The sequence below is a fragment of the Triplophysa dalaica genome, chromosome 12 (genome assembly GCF_015846415.1).
Source record: "Triplophysa dalaica isolate WHDGS20190420 chromosome 12, ASM1584641v1, whole genome shotgun sequence".
In the NCBI taxonomy this organism is placed as follows: Eukaryota; Metazoa; Chordata; class Actinopteri; order Cypriniformes; family Nemacheilidae; genus Triplophysa; species Triplophysa dalaica.
The window spans coordinates 4247303-4269650 of NC_079553.1; the positions used below are offsets into that span (position 1 = coordinate 4247303).

At 39.9% G+C, this 22348-nt stretch overlaps 2 protein-coding genes across 5 annotated transcripts; one reads left to right on the top strand and one right to left on the bottom strand.

Annotated features, from left to right (window-relative positions):
- Nucleotides 1-1455: 1455 nt before the first annotated feature.
- Nucleotides 1456-20454, bottom strand: klhl32 (kelch-like family member 32). 4 transcript variants are annotated; one of them, XM_056762598.1, is made up of 12 exons: nucleotides 20334-20454; nucleotides 16774-16974; nucleotides 16250-16353; nucleotides 15668-15848; nucleotides 11364-11471; nucleotides 10353-10451; nucleotides 9487-9702; nucleotides 4537-5260; nucleotides 4365-4423; nucleotides 2495-2687; nucleotides 2252-2346; nucleotides 1456-1998 (listed from the first exon to the last, which is right to left on the bottom strand). In XM_056762598.1, exons 3-12 carry the CDS (start codon nucleotides 16270-16272, stop codon nucleotides 1837-1839), a joined length of 1860 nt encoding a protein of 619 aa, XP_056618576.1. In that variant the 5' UTR covers nucleotides 16273-16353; nucleotides 16774-16974; nucleotides 20334-20454; the 3' UTR covers nucleotides 1456-1836. The 4 variants fall into 4 exon arrangements, 3 of the variants coding, with proteins under 3 accessions (XP_056618576.1, XP_056618575.1, XP_056618577.1); XM_056762597.1 differs by lacking the exon at nucleotides 20334-20454 and adding an exon at nucleotides 17510-17709; XM_056762599.1 differs by lacking the exon at nucleotides 20334-20454 and adding an exon at nucleotides 17151-17375.
- Nucleotides 20198-22146, top strand: calhm6 (calcium homeostasis modulator family member 6). The gene is made up of 2 exons (XM_056762600.1): nucleotides 20198-20847; nucleotides 20995-22146. The coding sequence occupies exons 1-2, from the start codon at nucleotides 20308-20310 to the stop codon at nucleotides 21421-21423; spliced, it is 969 nt and encodes a 322-aa protein (XP_056618578.1). The 5' UTR covers nucleotides 20198-20307; the 3' UTR covers nucleotides 21424-22146.
- Nucleotides 22147-22348: the final 202 nt, after the last annotated feature.

Genomic DNA, 22348 nt, shown 5'->3' on the forward strand with positions numbered 1-22348 from the left:
GTGCAACTATTCTGTATGGTTCTGTTGTACACGTAAACGGAATATTTGACGTTGCATATATGTTTTTATCTTTTAGTATTTTATGGCCATCTGTATTTCAGTCTGTACATCTTTGAACTAGAACACTTAAGCCTCTTCGAGATTAGATAAAAGCATAAACGTAAACACAATAGTATACTATTTCCTAAACCCAGTGAGCTGCCTATGCACTTTCATCAGTATATTTCACTCAGTTTTGCCAAACACATTTCTTTCAACTCATCTGACATGATATGATTATATTATTGGATTCATTGGGCATTCTGGGATTGCCAGACAATGTCGCCTTAAAGAGACCGTTCACACTCAACTGAAAATTCTTTATTCACCCTCATGTCATTCCAAACCAGACTTTCTTTAGCAGAACACATGAATGAACCAAGCATTTGTTCCCATTCACTTGCAACCATAATATGGAAACAAAACCACTGAGACATTTCTCAAAATATCTTTTGTATTCCACAGAAGACATAATCAAACAGAGATTTTGAGGACATGAGGATGAATAAATGATTAAGTTTCATTTGATCCCTTTAAAATGCTGTGTAGGTAGGCTGTGTGCTACCTTGATTTTATATCAAGCTGATCAAAGATTCAAGGACTCGACATGTCAGTCTTTAACACACTTGTAAAATTGTTGTATTTATTACAGACATGTGAAAAAAAGTATCTGTTTTTCATGGACTGGGCAGTTTTGGTGGCAGGTTGAAGGAACGGTCTAGAACGTCAATAGTCAAGCATCGAGTCGGGTTGTTATAATGTTGTATTTGTGCATTTGTTGTCAGCTCTGGTGACACATATTTAGTAAACAATTATATCCTGAGTTTTGAAAGTCATTTTTCACGGTGTCACAGGCTGAGAAATGACATGGAATGAAAAAGAACTTGAAGTGACGTTTTGGTGAGTTAAACAGACTATTGAATTAAACTACAGAACATTAAGGTCGGAATGAAGAGTGATGACACTCCAAGTAAGTCTCTGTGTTGAAGAAGTCCAACTAGTGGCCCATGGTCTGAGAAAACCAAAAAAAAACAAGTTTTTGTATAGCAGTCCACTTTAAAGTGTGCTTACAGGCATGAAGAGATTATAAACACCCTTCAAATGATAAAAGGGACATCCTACAGTCTTGTGGACATGAAGGACATGCACAAGCGAAGAGCAGTAAAACCGCAGATCCACATGAAGCATACACTTTTAAAAAAAGGTGCTTCAAAATGTTCTTCAATGCCATAGAAGAACCATTTTTGGTACCAGAAAGAACCATTCCGTTAAAGGTTCTTTAAAGAACCATCTCTTTCTTATATTTTATAATCTGAAGAACCTTTTTTCACCACAAAGAACCTTTCGTGAAACGGAAAGGTTCTTCAGATTATAAAATGTAAGAAAGAGATGGTTCTTTAAAGAACATTTAACGGAATGGTTCTTTGTGGTACCAAAAATGGGTCTTCTATGGGATCGCTGTGAAGAACCTTTTAAGCACCTTTATTTTATGGGACCGAGTCAAACAGACAGGCTTTTAGTCGTTCTTCCAGATTTACAAGGTGCTTCTTAAACAGGGCTCGTGGTGCAGCACCACCGCATCTAGTTCAGAAATGCATTAGGGAAAAGGAAAGCCTGTGAAGTTCATTCGTATGTTCTCCATTCATCACTTTTTGAAGGTTTCCACAGAGAATTCTACATCCATCGTGTCACAGCTGAAAGAAATGTGCAAGTAGAATAGCCTTTAAACATGAAGACCACTGGTTCATAGTCCACTTGTGCAACTGTAAACATCCAGAATGAGTTGGACGTTGCAGGTTAGAGAGCTCCTATCCTGTGATGTGGCACTTGTAAGGTCTGGAGGTTAGGGCAGGTGAAGTACGGGGCGGGCAAGAAACATGACGCTACTCCGTTTGATGCAAACGGGAGCGTCGGTCCGTAAAAAACCTCCTCTTTCCCTTTGGTGCTTACGTCTAGCACCTGCCAAACAGACAAATAACAGCATTTCAATGCATGCGAGACTAATTGCGATTTTTTTTTTCACATAAATATCATTTTTGATAAGGTTGATAACAATATTTCGTATTAAGTACGGTCATGTCAAAGATTGAAATTGTAGTGTTTGTTATCGCATCATAAGATTACGACTTTGGCCTGGTTTTCCCATGCAGGGTCACAATTTTCTGACATGTTGTTTCTGCATATGAACTGTACACCTTTCAAGCCAACCCACCTGAATGCAAGCGAGCGGTTCATTTGTCCAGATAGAATATCCACCAACCACATAGATTCTGTCATCGTGGACCGACACTCCTGCTTCATTTTGGCCTGCGAGGGAAATAGAGAGAAAGCTTTAGTTTAAAATGTTGGTCATGGAACTACAGTATGCATTCACTATACAGAATGTCTATTCGGGTATCTGACGAGAAGGCTTCAGAGTGATCATATCTATTATGCAAAGTGTATGTGTTGTGACCTGTGTGGAGACTAAAGGTGCAGCGTGTCCACTGGTCCATGTCAATGTCGTACGAGTCGATGTGTCTAACCAAGATTCGGTCATTGTTGTAGTCTAGATCATTACCGCCCAGCACATACAGATGCCTTCTTACTGCTGCCATCACATGATAAACCCTCCGCTGCAACATTGGACTGCGGGCTAGCCACTGATTCTGAGAGAGAATGACAACAAGCAAACAAGACTTAATTAGTATGAAAGCGCATTGATAATTAAATTACATGATAATATAAATAACATAGTTATATACATTATATAAATTCAGTTAAAATTATAATTTCGACTAGGGTTGTCACAAAGTCAGATTTTTTATTCAACGAATCATGCTCAAAAAACAAGTGTTGGGGGGAGGAATGATAGTTTGTAGCTTCTAAATAACTACTTTAAATGATCATATTATCATAAAATTAACACAATATCAATAATCGGGATTGTTGATATCACGGATTATTGACACAACCGGTATATTGTTACAACCCTAGTTGTATTTTCATTTTAAAATGAAAAGAATTTAATAATTATTAAGTTTAAACTATCATTTCGCTGTTGTCCTTCTGAAACTCTCCATATTTCGGGATTTTTATTTTTGTCGCCATAAATCATTATTATTAGTCTCCATTTGTTTGTCAATGCGTTTTGCAAATATTTAACCAATTAAAAGTGTTAAATCTTTTGAAAAGTAAAATATTTTTTCCATTTCCAGGAAAACTGTGAATTTGGACACAAGATTTCAGAAGGAAAGCAACGATTTAAACATATAAAATGTACATGATACACACCTAATAATTCTCTTTGTATACTCGGACAAACTAAAATACTATGTTTTGTCCTCAAAGCCAACATTTAACATTTGTAGCGCTTGCATATTGCAGTGAATCTGGGTGCGTGCATTTATTTGTGAGAGGTCTGTGTGTATGCACAGAGACTGCATGACTAGTGGTGTGTGAGAGTGTGAACAAGCATGCGTGTGTGTGTGTTTGAGACCATCTGTTGAGGGTAGTGTGGGTGGGGGGTTGGTGTTCCTGGCAGGTGAATGCAAAGCCACTTTGAATACCAATGAGCCTCTGCCTCCTGTTCCTTCCTGCCTTCAATCTCTTCCCTCTTCTTTCTCTTTGAAATGCACAGTGGTTTGCAGTGACCGCAGAACTTCTGCAACACTTCATTCTTAAAGGGATAGTTCACCCAAAAATGAAAATGCTGTCATCATTTATTCACCCTCAGACCTGTTTGACTTTTTATTCAGTAGTACAGATGTTCAACATTCCCTGAAACGGCAAAAATGCACCATAAAAAGACCCTCGTAAACCCCTTTTTTAAACTCAAAAGTTATATTGCATATAAAGGCATAGTTCACCCAAAAATGAAGAATCTGTTATTATTTACACACTCTCTCGTCATTTCAAAACTGTATGACTTACTTTCAGATATTTTGAGGAATGTTGGCCACTTCCATTGTTTGGACACAAAACCAATGCAGTCAATGGGTACCGCCATTGTTTGGTTACCAACATTCTTCAAAATATCTTCTTTTGTGTTCTGCAGAAGAAAGAAAGTCATAGAAAGAAAGTCACCCAAATGACGAGTGGGTGAGTAAATGATGAAAGAATTTTCATTTTGGTGAGAACTTTCCCTTTAAATACGAAGTATTTCTCATGTTGTAGGTTGCAGATTATGCTATAAATGATCCCATTGGTGTTCCATGGAGGAAAAAAGTCATACATGTGTATTGTGAATCTCTAGATGAGCTGATCACCAATATAACTCCATTAGTCACACACCAAAACACAAATACAATATGTTATGCCACAGATAAATAAATCTGGTTAGTTACCTGTTCTGGGTCATAGACCATCAGTCGATTTTGGTACTGCGCTGTGTTTGTGACACCACCTGCAGAAGAAAGAACCATGATCTTGTGTTTCACAGAACACAGCTTTGACTCTTGGGCCCATTTGGAGACGCTATCGTGTAATTTGTGTTTAATTGCATGAATGTATAGGTACCTGAGACCCAAAGCAGTCCATCCGCCACACAACCCGCATGGCAAGACAACGATCGGTCAAACGGTTGCACATACGTCCACTTGTTCCTCTTTGGGCAGTAGCGTTCCACGCTGGGCAGAACCTGTCTCAATTCATTCCTGCCCCCGACGGCATATAGATACTGTCCGAGAGCACCCAGCACAAAATGCTCCCTGCACGCCTTCATCGGCGCGATATCAGTCCACCGATTCACCCTCGGATCGTACCGACACGCCGTCCTCACCGCACACGTCCTCCCGGTGGCGTGTTCCACCTCCCCGCCGGCCACGAACAGGAAGTTCCCCATGACGGCCACACAGTGGTGACTTCGCCCGGCAGGCATGGCTGCCAGCTCGCTCCAGTTCGAACCCCCGGCGACGCGCATGTGCTCCTGCGTGGCAGGGTTGAAGAACCTCAGCTCCCGTACGCGGCTGACCTCTCGCTTCCGCCCGCCGACGATATACAGCGTCAGAGACCGGAACCGAGGGATGGTGCGGGGCGTCTGGCAAAGGGGCTGCGTGAATACGGACCGGTGGTAATCCAAGGCTTCCTCCACCAGGGCGGCGACGGTGCTGGAGTTGAGGAGGGGGTGACTGTCGGCCACGCGGTGCAGGGCGGAGACCTCCATCAGCCCGTAGCGCACGTGTTGCAGCAGTTCCTCCATGTATTGGTATTTACAGTCATGCTCCAGCCAACGCACCAGCAACTACAGCGGGGCAGAGTGGCTCATCAGTATTCAGCAGTGATTCAGGTTCAGAAGATCACACTGCTCATATTACCGGCTGACGCACACACTATCCACACAATAACGTCCGTCTATGTGGGAGCGATGCTTTGTATCATTGCATGCTAATGCTTAAGATATTGTGTCTCTATACAGTGATGAGAAGGCAGCTGCAGATGAGATAGGGGTGAGCACACACACACACATCATGGCGTGTGTGTGTGTGTGTGTGTGTGTGTATGAAGCGTATACACTAACACACTATTCCAGCACAGCCAGGGGAGTTAGACAAAGGGGAGTTAATTGAACTTGAGAGCAATCTAGACTGTTTAGCTGCAGAGGCATGCGAATATGGCGGAGATGGATGGAGATAAGCGATGCCACTTTCATTGAAACAAAGTGGCTTTTAACACAATCAGCCCTGAGACACAGAACTTATTATAGCATCCCAAGACCACGGGCCGCAACCCCTAGATGTTCCACCGCTTTCTTTTACACTGAAATGGCAAACATAAATGCTAGCAATACACATTTGGAGGATTTCATCATTAAAACGTTTTAACGGTAAGATGTAAATGGTTAAATATAATTGCGCGCACTCCAAGCATAGTTAAGACATTTTTAACAAAGCTAATCACAGCGAAGGGACGTTTCAGAGTTACGTGGAGGTAAAGGTTTTGATAATGGGATCTAGCAAATACATGGGATAGAAAATAAGTAGCTCCGCCCCGAAACTGTTAGAATTGGTTGCTTTAATTAATAAATTTTTTAGTCAAATTAATTGGCATTTGAAGACAACTATAGCATTAAAGGGATAGTTCACACTAGGGAAGACCCCGAGTAGTCGTCGATTCAATGCTTTGATAGGAGGAGCCTGATTCGACTACCAATCTCACAGTCGAATCCTCGCAGAGGAGTTATGCAATGGGGATCGCACGCACTGCGTGTAATGTAAATGTATTTATGATGTAAAGAAATAGTTTTTTTATAGGGTTGGGAACCAAAACTCCTGGCGCACATGAGCGAGGTCTGGCTATGACCCTGCGCAGGATCGTGTCTCTCTGTGTCTTCTGTGCTGTCAGACCGGATTAGAGAGGCAGCACGCTCCGCGAGCACCTGCAGATGACCCGCAAAATAAATGTGTACACTGTTTCCAAACTTACTTAAAGGTACAGTTTGTAAAAATCGCCCCTAGAGGGCGCACACTCAAAACAACTACAATCGCGTAGTTTGATGATGCTGTGTAGAAGCGTGGAATGATGGGATCTGTTGTCTTCAACTCCCCCTCTGATGGTACAGCTAATACATCAATCACACGGGAACGAAAAATCATGTAAGCGGAAGAGGTAAAGTTATAAAGTTTTATAAATGTTGCGTTTGATGAAATAATTTCATTATAATGAATTAGACCTGAGTAATTAAAACAAAAAAGTTAGTCATATATGTTACAGTAATTGTCCGATTCGAAGGTGTGATAACACTGCGCAGTTTTAAGTGTTCAAATCAATCGTGGTAAATGTTATTTTGAACGTACCCACGTCATTTGGAATAGTGCTTGACAGACCGACGGTACAAACTATGTAGCGGTTGCTACGTCAGTAAAGGCGTTAACAAAGAGTAACGTGGATATGACGCCATTCAAGCATTTGAGATATTGTAAGTACTCAGCTGAAAAATAAATATAACATTGGCCTAGGCAAAATTCTTACAAAGTCTACCTTTAATGTTTGGGCATGTAAATATGAATTACACTTATTCAAATATTAATAAAGTAATACAACCAAATATATATATATCGCAAGCACGCCAGAGACTTTCGGGAACAGTGTCATTCTCTGCACTGAAAGGAAAGGGGTTGAGAAAGAGTGTGCAGGAAAAAAGGTGAAAGGGACTTTTTGACTGTTGAAATGGTAAGATGCTTCATCGCATTCCTCCTTTACATGCGGTAAATAAAGTTATATTATTGGAAATTAACGTGCTGTATTCCCGTTTGTAAAAAAATATTCATTATTATCGATTAGTTTTGAAAATAGTTTTTAGCCGAGATCATGTCTAGTAAGTGGCACAGCATTGTTATACAATGTTTAAGGAAAATGTCAATTAATTAACTTTCTGCCTAAACACATTTATTTTATATATTGTGAGTTGAATCTGGCTTTTTTATAAAGGTATATTCTGTTCTAAACAAATTCTGTAATTTAATGTTTTATTGTTTTTTGGTGCATCAATGTTGTGCTGCACTTTGCTCTGTACCCTTGTTAACCACTTGGTGTCATCCCCATATGCAAGCACACACACACACACGTGCGATTTCACCATTAGTCGACTATGGGCAAGACGTGACAAATCTGATTTGACTATGTAAATCCTTAGTTGAGGACACTCCTAGTTCACACAGAATAAACATTTTTAGTTATAATTTATTCACCCTAATTTCATCCAGTGGCTGTACATGACTTTTTCTTCTGTGGAATACAAAAGAAGATATTTTGAGAAATCTCTCAGTGGTTCTATAACCATACAATGGAAATCAATGGGGTCCCAAATTTTTTAATCGCCAACATTTTTCAGAATATCATAATTTGTGATCTTTAGAAGACAGATACAGATTTGGAAATTATATAAGGGGGAATAAATGATGAAATAATACATTTTTTGGGGGTGAACTATGCATTTAAGTAAAAGTAAAAACGACACTGTAAATAATTACAATCAGCAGCTTTAAAAGCATATTAAACGGGTTCGGCAAAACTCTCCTCCATCACATTATGCCGTGAATACTCTGTAACGCTCTACTGGGGCTCTGTCTTTTTTCTTTTCTCCGAATTTCAGCTTTTTTCACCCTCCTCCTTTTCACAGTCAGGAGAAGAAAAGAAAGAGAATGAGCGAGAGCAGGAAAACAGAGAACAAGAGTGACGGAGAAAGAGAGAGACAGAGAGAAAGGAGTGAGGTGTGAGCGAGGCAGCGTCTGTTGACTGTGAAGGTCACACTGGATCAGAGAACTTCCTCAGGGTAGAGAATAAATGAACTCCCCCACCCACACCCGCATGGAGAGAGACGGGCGGAGTGGGTGCGAGAGGAGAGAAAAAAAGCACAAAAAAAAACAAAAAGGAAGAAAATGTGATTTCCAGAGCGTGAGATTTAGACAACTATTCGTGACGATGATTGACAGGCAAACTATATCGAGGCTAGCACTGGCAGGCGCACGTTCGGACCGGCGGACGGCGGCACCGGCCCCCGTGCCCATCACGCGTCCGTCTGATGCCCAAATTAACCTTCTCTGCAAACTGAAGGAGGCCCAAAGCAGCCTAATCAGGGCCTGATTATGGCAGCAGCGACTGGTTAAAGGGTCAGAGTAATTGTGCCATCAGAGGCCTGATTGTTTTCAATCAGAAGGGCGGCCGGAGTGACAGCTGGGGGATTGAGGCGCTGATGGAGCCGCGGTGGGCCTAATCAGAGAGAGGCTGAGTGGGGGCAGGGGTGCGGGGGGACGCCTGATTGGTGCAAATAAGTAGTCGCACCACGCTCCCCCCTCCATCCGCGTGAACGTATACACACATGCACGTACGCTCTTACACCATAAATTAAATGGGCGGAGTTAGCCATTTTTGTGAATATTACCTTTTAAAATCGCGTTTGGCAGAGAATACAGCGGGGTCCGAACTTCTGAGACCATTATTAGAAATGTGTTATTCTCCAATGTAATACAAACTTTTTTTTAGTTGTTAATCCTTTTTTACATAAAAGTTTAAATAAAAAAATGGCATCACAGCATGCACTGGACCCCAGAAGTATTACACTCGAAAGCATTGCTTCAATGCCAGCAATAAAATGTTTGTACCAAACAGTTATATATGACACGGCTAAAACGAATATTATTATTTGTTTTAGATGTAATGCAACGTGTCTACACGATTTAAGGTTAAAAAACGCTGTATTTTTCACATACCGTACTTGTTTGTATCTCCTCTTTGCCCCGCCTCTCTGAAACGTGCAGATTTTTAACAAAGCTTATCGCTCTGAAAAGCAAGATGTGCTATGATTGGCCAGTTAACCACTGCGAAGTGAGTGGTCGAATACTGCAAGAGTGTGACGGAAATGTAATGCTTGCATCGGATTAGTAACCTCGAAACAGTTTCACAACATTTGAAATTATAGCTACTGATGCAGTTTAAACAGTTAAATGTGTAAATTTGCATCCCACACACCTGCCATATCTCCTCCTCGCTGAGAGAGGTGAGGCGGTCGCTTTTTAGCACCTCCCTGAGGAGCCGATAAGGTAAAAGCAGCACATCCTCTTGTCTGCTCTGCTGCAGCTCAGAGAGGTGATCCACCAGAAAGCCCACCACGGCTTCCTCCAGGGCCGGCAAATGGAAAAGGTCTGCCAGTCTGTACAGGTCCAGATAGTTAAAACTGTTCAGCTCCTGCAGGCACAGAGTGAACATCAAAGGTGCTGTTATGTTCATGCTTGTGTTTATGAACATGTGCATTGCAGACAAAAACACATATAACACCATAAACGCCATCTGTATAGAGTCAAATGATATAGTATATACACACATGGTAACAACTCTATTAATCTTGTCACCAAAATATTCAAAAATGTAAAAACTGTGAATCTAGGAATAACAGGTTGTAAGAGAAAAAAAGAAAGGGGAAAAATTAAGGCTTCAAAGATACTACAGGATGAAGAAAGACAGCTTCACACTGCCATCTGCTGGCGAAAAGAATAACCAATACAAACGAAAGCCAAGGACCACAAGCACGGCTTTGTCTATAAAATGTGATTTTCCAGAAAGTTAAGTGACTTTCAATGTGGCACTGCTATGAATCCAGCAGTAAAATGGATCTTAAAAATAGTCCAAACTTGATTCCCTTTGGGATGAATTGTGAGGCAGGGCCTATCATCTAACATTAGCGCCTGACCTCACTGATGCTCGTGTCATAAGAGAGCAAGTGGAAAGCCCTTTGCAAATCTAGAAGCTGTCACAACAACACATGAAAAGAACGACTGAAAATAAAAAATAAGCGTACTAAAATCATTAAAGTGGTCAAGACAGCAATAAAACAATACCTGAATGAGATAGTGTGAGCAGAGGCTAAGCAGCTCCAGCAGCTGAAGGTGGCTTCCTGCGGACAGGACGTCCTGTATCCCTCCTGGCTCCAGCATGATCTACAAATCAGAGTATCTGAGTAAGACTAGCCTAAGAAAGTACAACCTTGCGTTTCATTATCTCGTGGTCTTATTTGATTGGTTTAAATCAGTGGTTCGCAACTGACGGGCCAGCGAATCATACAATTATGTATGATTCAAAATGTTGATACTGGATGGGTCCCCCCTTGATTTCCAGTGTAAAATTGAAATTCATTTCAAAAGTAAGGTTCGGCAGGAGACTAAACCTTCAGTCCTGTCAATCATAATTAAGAGTGTATATATGCAGCAGTCTCCGTGCCGCCCCGGCGCTAGCTCTTCGGCATCCCTCCTCCTCCCCATCTCCTCCAACTTTGTTCTTATTTTTCCTCTGTGCTGTTCTATTACGGGGGGTTAAGCTTGAGCCGAACCTCGGCCCACATCAAGGACAGCAAGCCAAGTTTTTTTAAGATTATCTGAATGGGCATGCGAACTCGTGAAGTAACATCAGTTGAGGATCACCGAAAATGAACCATAATCCAAGAGAACAGCCTTACACAAGGTCCTAACTTAAAAAGATGTTGCCTAACAAAACCGTCACACAAACAGTGTTATAAAAGATCGAAAAAACATTGAACTCTAAGCAGTGCTGTATGTTTTACTAATGCATGATGACACAAAAAACAAATGAAAATAAACACTACATTTTTTTTAACCACAACTGGTTTTGTGGGTCTCTCTATGAGGATGTCTAAACATCCAGATTAAAAGCATCAGATCAATGCTGGCCTAGATAGATCTGTTTCATTGCTCTCCAGAGTAAAATATGATTATTCACAAACATTTGTATTTGTCTAGTCTTGTCAGGTGGATTGTTTAGAAATAATGAAATACTGTTTTAGCTTGAAGCAGATCTGATCTGTATGTTCTGGGTTTCTGTGTGGGCTACTTTACCTGGCCCGTGTAGGCGAAATCTAGTGCATGCTTCAGTCCCACACTAGTCACGCCTTGTAGAGTTACCTCATCTGCCTCACTCTCCACCATGCAAAGACTGAACATAGCCTGAAGACAAACACACAAACTCCCATCAGCACACTTAAATACAAAACTACATTGTTGAAGTATTTTGAAGCATTTGATAATTTCATACAAGCAACTTTAATTCTAGTCTTCAGACCTTTATCTACGGTTAAAAGCCTTGAGCTTTTCGTAACTTAAACTGCCCACGTAAAAATAACACACTGGACCTTTAAATGCGAAAACGTTACATGACCCATTCAACAAATTGTTTATTCAATATAATTAACATACAACAAAATTCAACAAATTACAATTATTATACAATAAAATATGCATGTGAATTAATATTAATATAAAGAGTTTAAAATGTAAATAATTATATTGCTATCCACTAGCCAGACCGATAAACAAACACAGATATTTTTGTTTTGTTGTGTCAGCCATTTTAAAGCTACTTTACATCTGGTCGGTCCCATCCTCAACCAGACACGCTTACTTATTATTGGCTGCCTTGGAAGTGTCCCAAAACATCCCAAAAGCACCCCAAAATAATAAAAAAACTGTCATAGAACAGTGCTTCTGTAGACACAACACCCCTACAAACGTAGCTTATTATAGTAACATTTATGACACGTTCTATGCTTCCTAGGATACAACTTTTGCCTCTCTGAAAAGTCTCAAGAAGACATATCCTGACACAATCTACATGAGTGTCTAAGAGCATCAATTAGTACATACTGTACTTCCACACAAACACACAACATAAAGAGACAAAGTGACCATCTCTGTCCTGCCGTGTTCTCTAGCAGCAGTACACTAATCAAAGACATTGATCACTGTCAGAGAGCGGCCGTATGAGATGCTCATTGATCAGAGCCTGAGGAGAAGAGGAAGCTGGAGGACATTAGATCATCTACCGAACACTAGTGATCGAATCTATCCTATACTAATCGATGTCTCCATCCATCCAGCCATTGAATCCAGTGGCATATATCTATGATCCATTGAGTCTTAAGAATCAATAGAAACACAATCCAGATCTTAGCATCTGAAGCTTCTGTGCGCTGAAAATAGACGGCAAGTGTTTAGCACCTTTTATCTGCCATTGCATGTCACCTCACCTTCAGAAACGCTCCCAACGGTACGACACATTTGAAGTGGCTGCTGCAAGTCTACTGTTTCTATATTAAGAGCGACACGTTTTTAATGGGCTGACCTCAGATCAGATTCAAACTTTGAAAAGGACTCAGAGTCTCATTATAGCTGTTGGTGTGTTGATGCCTACTTGAGGAACTCCATACTGGGTCACCACTGACCACAAGCAAGACTTTTGTGGGTTTAATGAGCATTTCTGAGTCACATGCCTGGCTGCAGGACTTCTGACCTTGGAAAAGCAAGGCTGGCTGGACTGAAAGCTGTTCTGGGCACTAATTCAATTATTACACAGCTAAACAAAAGTGCTTTCTGGGCCATGGTAATCCATGCAGGTAATATAATTGCCTCAGAAAATGCATATTATTTTTGCAATAGTTTTATTGGTATGAAACTATTTCACAACTACTCCCTAGCATGTGACTAACTATGTAAATTTGTTCATTTCAAGACTTTGTATTGTTAAAATTTGGGTAGCATATGTGACCCTGGACACCAAAACCAGTCTTATGGGTCAACTTTTCGAAATTGAGATTTTTACATAATCTGAAGCTGAATAAATAAACGTTCTGTTGATGTATGAGTTGTTAGAATAGGACAATATCTCGTTGAGATACAACGGTTTAAAACTCAGGAATCTGAGAGTGCAGAAAATCTACATTTTGAGAAAATGGCCTTTGAAGTTGTTAATCAAAGGCACTGTGGCAGGTCATCCACTCACAAAAAGTTTTTATATATTTACGGTAGGAAATGTATAAAATATCTTCATGGAACATGATCTTTACTTAATATCCTAATAATCTTTGGCATAAAATAAAAATCGATCATTTCGAACCCATACAATTTATTTTTGTGTTTTACTAAAAATGTTCCTGTGCCACTTAAGACTGGTTTGTGATCCAGGGACACATATGTAAATCAACAATTTATAACAGAAAACGCATTATCAAGCACACGGGGAGCTGTGAAAAGTCCACCAGGTGGTGCATGTTACTTTGTTTACATATACTACAGACACTGTAACATTATAAAGCAGATTAAAAATGACCAAAGTTATGATGAGTATGATTTATTTCAATTCATTCTAAATCAGTGCAAAAATAATCTGATTTGAGAATTGACATGAACTCATAAATGCAATGAGAGTGTTTCTTGTACTGTTTCCATTCTTCCGTTAAACCTTTCAAATCTTACCCGGTCATATGAGGGACTACATGATTACAAAACACAGCGATTCCCTGCCAACACTTAATGTTTGTGACCGATTTCTGTTTACAATACACAGAGCTTTGCTATGCAAGCTATTCTGGTGATGTTAGACTGTCAGCCAATGGCAGAGGCAGCTGAGATTACACAGTTCACATTCATTCATTAGTGGCAATGAGGTGGTAAAGCTAATGAATGCAATATCCTGTCATTTCTCAGAGAGGTCTTGGATGAATATGCTATAGAATAAAACAGGCGCCGCTTGGAAAACTGGTGTGTATTCATTTAATCTGTTTTATTCCCACCCTAGACATTAAAGACATACACATATGCATACTCACACAAATGCAAAGAAATTTCTGTTTTAATCTACTTAACGGTTCAAAATCATATAAATCACATAAATCTTGCAGGTGTTCTTGGTCAGATGCTTGCTGCCGTACAGAGCCAACGGCTTTAAGACAAGACTATACCGACTTAAGCTTTGGATCAGGCAATGTTTTACATAAGATATGACTAGCCTGAGCCAGCTGTTTGATAAAAGAGTGAGAAGTTGACATCAACAGAAAGCTTCCACTGAAATAAAACAAATGGATAAAATCCTATCATTCAGCCCACCACAGGTGCAGTGCTTCCCAGACGACAGATAAATATATGTGTCCTATTTAATTCTCTTTGGATTGTGCACATAATCCTTCCCCCTGTTGCAGCACTAGACACTAGACACATCTTCTGAACAAGACATAATCTCAAATCTCAGAGATACGGTTTCCAGTCCACCGTCAACTTTTCATTTCCTGACTGCCGTCATGTGTCCCGTGGTGACTGTACCAGTTTCCAGATACATGTCACTCATAATATTATTATCTTTTCATCATCATGCTGTTCCAAACCCATATGGCTATCTTTAAGACTGAATGTGGTCAACGGCAAAAATTACATAACACCATCAAAAATTGTTCACATGACTCTCAAAAGGCAAAGGAGAATGAGGTGACTGTAAACACATGGAAGAACAAATGCAGTCTGAATATCAAACGTGATGTAGTGTATGCTGGCATGTCACACTTTAATGCATGCATGTGCATGTAAATGAGATTTTACAGGTATAGCAGACAGAAAGCTTTTTAGTGCATAGTTATTTCAATTTGTGCACAAAAAATTGTAGTCTGTTTCACTCATACTCCGTCTGTAGTGCGTATGAGGTGCCTACTTTTTTACATGGCCATGTTAACGGATTAGATCATTCACACAGCACGCAGATGCTGTGCGGTCCGTCCTTTGCAAATGCGATGTGGTGCATTGGTGCAGCGATTGTTTATGCATCGAGACTGATTAAAAAAGATTGCACACCTATCATGCTCAAAAGCAACACGAATGGACATAAAAATGCAGTAATTTCACCATCAATGCATATAAATTACGTTTCCTATCATTTATTTATTTATGTTATTTGTTTAGTTAAAGCAATTAAAGCAAAACACTTCTCAGGAGTTGTACAAATAATTAATCCAATTAAAAATTTTGTCCTGAAAATATTCTACAGTGTTAATATTGCATGGGGAAGGTGCTTTTATGCAAATAGTGACGATCATGTGACAAAATGTGTGAAAGCACAATGGCGCATGACGGTTACATACTGCATACGTGTTGCTCTACGCACCGCATACGCAGACGGAGTATGTGTGAATCAGCCGTTAGATGACATCAGACGACTTGGAATACGGCATGAATATGAACAACTTTTACGGTGCTTGGTTTTGACCATTCTTTACCACATCTTAGAAAACAGTTACTTGAGTGTTTTTTAAGAACCTAGTGGCTTGTGTAAAATGCACGGAAAAGCTAAACAATAAGCAGTCCACTCTGTAAAATCTTACCCGGAAATAATCGCTGCATGCTGCCAAAACCGCCTTGTGAGCGTGGAACTTCTGTTCGCCAGCAACAAGGGTGACATCACAGAGAAGTCCGTCCTTGCGCTGCTGATTAAGGGCAGAGAGGACAGAGTCCTGGTGGGATTTGGATTGACACAGCCTCTGTCCTGTCAGCATATCCTGAGAGCTGAGACACAAGAACAACACTCAAAGACGAGCTCATGCTTGGATATGTGATCATCATCATCATGCATGCTCGCGGCTAGATAGAATAAATGTGTGTGTGTGTTTGTGTCTTTCTGCCTGTTGTCCACTAAGTCTATCGATACATCTATTTAAAAGTGAGATGTCATTGATTCTCTTTGCTCCCTTGGCCCTGTATAGCTATTTTCAGCACAACAGGTTCACATTTAGCTCTCCATCTCTGTCTGTAGAAAAACAGAAAGTCAGCAGTAGAGCTTGCTGGGAGAAAAAAGTCTCCGCCTCCAGAGTAAAAACAGTTTGACTAACGCTTACCATGTCACATCAAAACCCAATTCTAAACTCGCTAGCTTCCTCTCAAGGTAGCCTGAGGTGTGAAGATTGTACCTGGGAGGAGGCTCAGAGGGCATGCTCCTGTAGGAGAGAGGAGAAGGTGTTTTCTGTTGACGCTACAAAACACCAGACCGGTCCGACTGAGCATGTGCAACACTCTACAGTGGGAGAACAGGAAGAGCAAAGAGTGAATAAGGACACTGCTTAAACATATGAGCATCTCTATACAGAAACTGAGATGAAAAGCATCCCGGCGTTTCAAGCGAGACATTATTTTTGTTAATTCCTGTATTGCATTACTGACAGTACAATTAGAATTATCAATAAGAACATTCTGTGTACATGATACATCACCTTAATGGGAATAATAATGCGTTTCGCTTAATCTCCCAAAGGGTCCTTAAACTTAATTCCCTAAATTATCGCTTCATAAATACAGGATATACCTTTTGGAAAAATGTTACTTCTTAATTCTTATCTTCAGGACATGAAACGGCACATTATCTCTCAAAGCTGCACATTATGAGAGATTTGCACGTATTGATACGCAGTTAAAGCAACAAAAAAACACGACTCACCCTATTGACGAACAGTCTGTTTGGATCCAAAATAGTTCCCTCTGATCCAAAATCACTCCTCTCAGAGCATCGTGTGATGGTCAAGTGCTTTTGGTAGAGGGCAGAATGCAGGCAGACTGATGCAGCGCTCTATCCACCCTAATGGGTCATCATGTCTGAGCCATAACAGGACCGATTACAAAATGACCTTCAGTCAGCCGTCTGTGGTCCAGTACACATGGAGGAGAAAAGGGAAACATAACTTATCTCAATGGTGTAGTAGTATAAAGATGTCATTCTTCACTATAGCTTTGTAGGATACCACTCTAAGTTATCGGTCTCCTCCATCATCTTTAACCAGCCATTGACCTACTTAAACACAGAATGATGAACGGTACCTTCATATTAAATGTATTACTTTATTTAACTGCATGTTGCTTGTTTTAAGTATATCTTCTCTTCATATTTTAACATTGAATCTTATTCCGGTCCATAAATATGTTTAAATGATCGGCCGCGGGTATCATTTGGGCCGAATCACTTTTAAATCTCAGATGTCAAAGGTCTCCTAGCAACAGGGCAGAACCACGAACATTAGGCTACGATGAATGTAATCCTCAATGAAGACCCGCTCAACTGCATCCCCGTGACGTTCGTATATAAACTCTTACAATGTATTCCTTCAGCATCCACGAAACGTTCGTCAAGTAATCTCAATATCCAAACCCTCACAACCCCAAAACAGCGCGCGCCCTACCTCGCCAACAGCGTCCTCTTCTCTCACCCGATCCGAATAAATCCGACGTCGAGTCACTTATCTGACTGACCCAAGCGAAACAACTGGAGGTCGGGAGAAACGCGGTCCGGAGAGTCGGGGTAACTCGCTTTACTGTACGGTCCCTGATACAGCTGAGCTACGGTACCGTTAGACGCTAGAGTCTTACCCAAATCCCGCCCACTGCGGTCACATGCGCAGGATCATGTGTTGCCGTCGGGCGCCGAATATGAAACGCAAAGCGGCACTAAAAACAGGTTTAAAATGCCTGGAGAGTTCAGGTTCAGCTGATAGCATTGTTTATAATAATAGATTTTGATGATGATTACGACATCTTTATTTCAGACTCAGGTCCATACAATAAAAAAGAAGAACAGTATGCAGCATACCAACAAACAACAAGAAGATGATTAACATCTAATGTCTATATAAGCACTTGCAAAGTGTAGAGGTGAACCTAACAGTGCTCTTCTCTAAGATCACAATAATTTCCTTTTTAGAGTCCTCAAGTCGCTTTATAGATGTATACAAAACATTTCAGATAACAGCGTTTAACACGGGCGTCTGATTCTGAACAAAAAGCTGGCTAGCCTGGCACTTGTCCACCGAGGGACTTTTAATAATGCATCATTATATGCAACCTGCAACTTGTAAAATGTTGCTTTAACTGCACCAACTCAATACAGTGGAGTGCAACTCTATTTTGACATCATCAGTGCACATGCTAAATTTACGAATAAGCACGTAAGCTTGTGCATATAATTTACAATATCTCTGAATGTCATCATCATCACAAAGGTCACCGCTAATGACATGACCAAGATATTTGACCTTATACACCACAGATATCTCCTGACCATGCAGCCAAATAAAAAGAGGGAAGCACGGCCTCACGGTCCTCCTAGGTCATCTGTCATCTGCATACAGTAGATGGTTCAAAAGTCTTTCTCACATACTCCATCAGTTTTTACGTTTTTGAGTAAGATCGTCCATATAAAGGTTAAAGAGCATGGGTGACAATATTCCACCCTGTCTAACCCCATCTGTCTAACCTAAAAGGCTCCGATGTTGTCGAGCCCCATCTAACCTGCATCGATTGGTGTGTATAGAAAAATGCAGAACCACGGACTAGGTATGGCGGAACCCCTCGCTGCTTTAATTTTACAAATAGCTTTCCATGATTAATGCGATCAAAGGCTTTGGAGGCATCTAAGAAGCACAGACACATACTGGAGCTCTGCCTTCTTTACTTACTCACCGACCCCTTTCAGTGCATAGATACACATATCGGTCCCATGCTTACTTTTAAAACCAAACTGCTCATCATTGGTGAAAACATATTGCTGAAATCGGACCAGTAATATTATCTCTAATACCTTAGACATCACGCTGTCCTAGAGTTTTCTATGCTAGATATTTTCCCTGTTTTGTCTTTAATTTCAGATACCAGCAATACATTCCCAATAATGAAATCGTCACTTTTAACAAAGTTGAATGGGTCACTGTAATGCCTTATCCAAAGATCTGCAATATTTCAGATCCTGGTGACCCCTTCAACACGAGGAATTTAACTAGCATTCATAACTTCAACTTCTTTCCAGAATCCTTGTATTTAATTTTCTCTTCATTTTGGAGCCAAAAAGTTTCTTCTTAAAGTATGTTCGCTCCTTTTTATGAGGTAAACAGCATATATAAACTGTGTGACAGCTTGTTTCTTTACATTGCATGTATGGCCATTCCTTGGTTTCCCAGCCGCAAACCAGTTTTTAAAGGCTTCTCATTGAATTTTATTTGGTACTTCATAACTATAAACTGTCAGCCGTTCCGTATACGGGACACCTAAATTTGCGTCAATATTGTGCATGTAATTTCTAATTGAATCATGACAAACTATATATCATTGGAAAGGTCTAAGACTCTAGAATGTAGATTTCTTTGGAGTTCTCTTAAATCATTTATGTAGGGAGAGTAATTGATTCTTTTTTATAAAGAGTGTGCATAGATTTTTGTTATCCTTTGCAACCCGTATTTTTTTAATGTATTTTTTAATCAAAGAAAACCATAAACTTTATTTTTTTTACAATAAACCTAACAGCATACCTTTATTATTTATATTTGTGTGTGTGTGTGTGTGATTTCGTTTTTAGCATTAATCAGCTACTTTTATTTTTTCAAATGAGTCTGTTTTCAAAAGAATGCATGAGTTACCTCCATTTTAGTTCCAACATGTATTTTCATGTTTAGGCTCAAAAACGGCTCGGACTGTTAACAGGTTTGAAACAACAGAGTCTTGCCACACACATAAACATCAATTTCAAAGAATGAATGGCAGTCAAGTGGGGTCCAAATGACGAATGCACAATGATTAATAATTTTGGTGCAGCAACCAAACTTATTAATATTTTAATATTTATAGTATTTGTTTAAATAATAACATATTACTTTGTAATACAGTAGATTGTGAGTTCTCACTGCATGCTTTGTGATTCACATATAGCCTATACACCTCATGTCATGTGTTTCAGACACGCCCCCTTTACTATTTATTAATTAATGTAATTTGTGCAATACGTGCAGACTTTTACCATTTAAGAAAGTTCATGTAAAGATGTTAATAATAAGTGAAATTGCTGTTGCAGGAAGGACATTTGAATCTACCTTCATTGTACAACCTTAGGGTATTCTTTTCTCGTGCCCTCAGTGAATGTAATACTGAAAAAATACGGAACTGAACACTTAACACGGTTTCTTGTTAAAGAGGAGCTCGTCAGCTTTCAGACATGGATAAATTTAAAATTTTGCTCACCTTCGCGCAGAAACAACAAACCAACTTAGGTTTTGGCTTGATCGCTCTTTTAACTGCGGGTAGCGAGCACATCTTCTCGGTTTTCGCTTTTAAGTGTCCTTGCAATGACTGGAGTTTCGTTTATGGCAACGTCTGCCTCCTCGTGCCCGCACTCGCGCTGCTCATCCTAGGTTACATGATGAGCAATAAAACGTGGAAATTATTCACAGGACTGTGCCTTAGGAGGTCTAAACTGTGTCGTTTTAGATACGCGTTTGGTTTTTTGTGTGTTTTTCTGCAAATTACCACGACCGCAATGATCGCACCTCTGAGCTGGATAGCAGTTGCGTTACTCCGAGGGGTTTACTTCGAGTGTTTGATGACTGGTGCCAATATTACACTGTTTAGACGTCCCCTTTGTAATGAAAAGTTACCTCACTGTTGGAAGGAGTTGGAGAAGTTTCCGTGTGATGGGACCTCCATACCACAGAGCGAGAGAACGGCTGTCCTTTCCAATATACGCGCAGAGTCGCAGGTGAGCATTGAACAGATGGATAAACGTGAACAGCAAACTTCAAATATTTGTCAATTGTCACATTGTTTACAATATTCAAACAGGACATTTAAAATATGTACTGATGTCATTCATGTCACGTTTAATAATTCTGGAAAATACTTCTAGGTACTTGGTTGGATGCTGATAGCATCTGTCATGATGTTCACCTTTCTGCTCACATGCCTGGCCAGATGCTATTCTCCAATCAGCTACATGCAGCTGAAGTTTTGGAGGGTGTATTCCCAGAAGGAGAATGATTATTTGGACATCTATACAGCTCAGCATGCCGAAAAGCTTGCCAAAAGAAACTTGACATGTTTCTTTGAGTTAACCAAACCCGTTCCTATGAAGAGTCCTCCCAAAAAAGCCTGGGAGAAGATTTCCTCCTTATACAAGTATAGAAGCATGGATGAATACTACAGCATCCTTCACAAGTATGTGTACAATTGTGATGACCTTGAAAATCCAAAAGCAAGGGCTTCGGTCAGGTCTGAAAATGAGTTCTCAAGTCCTGCAGCTCTTGCATTTCTGGACGATGGCAAATTGGCCCTGTGATCGACTAAAGAGCAAATCTGATTTAGAAGTGGTCCTTTGAATGACAACCTGGCTCCTCTACCGTGTCATTTTGGTCAACAAAACTTTCTTTTTTTCCTTTAAATTATGTAGATTTTTTGTCGATGTACCATTTTGTAGATTTTTATTGATTGATTTTTTTTTTTTTTACAAATAACACAAACTGTTCTCACTTGCTTGGCATGTATTGTAAAAAATGTCTTCAATATCTCCAAGAACAAATACTATTCTTACCAAAAGCACTTTGTCCATTTTTACTGTAACCACAGCAAACAAGCAAGTTTGACTTTTTACCAGTGTGGTTCTAGTAGGCTATTATATTTCAACATACAACAGTTTATGCCTTTCTATTGAATTATGCAACCTTGGAATTATAATAAACTTGCAAAAACCCCACTGCTAAAAGCTCACTTCCTAAAGGCTCACAACTAAATCAATATTTTTCCATTAGACATTAACATGAAAGCTTATCCATGTGGCCGGAGCAAGATGAGCAGAACAGAAAGTGTCTACTCATACATAAAACAAAACACTTCCCGTGTCTAATATTATGTTCCAATGAACATCATTGTTATACATAACACGCAAGTCTTGTGAAGATGTTGAGATAACGCCACCAGCTATGAAATTAACATTCCAATGCCACCAATCTCGAAATTCTAACATTCTAATAATAAAAGGCACATTGTCATTTCAACAGGGAAGACTGGATAACTTTATTTTTTCTCTATTTAAACCACAATCCGACATCAAACATACAATTATATATATAATACATCTATAATTTGTTTAACTGCTGCTGTTTATTAAAAAAAAACTCATGCACGGCTGTAGTCTGTTTTGAATTCCAAAAGAACCAGATGAGCTGGTTTTGCTAACAGCCCTTTGGTAGTAGGAGGAGGTAAAT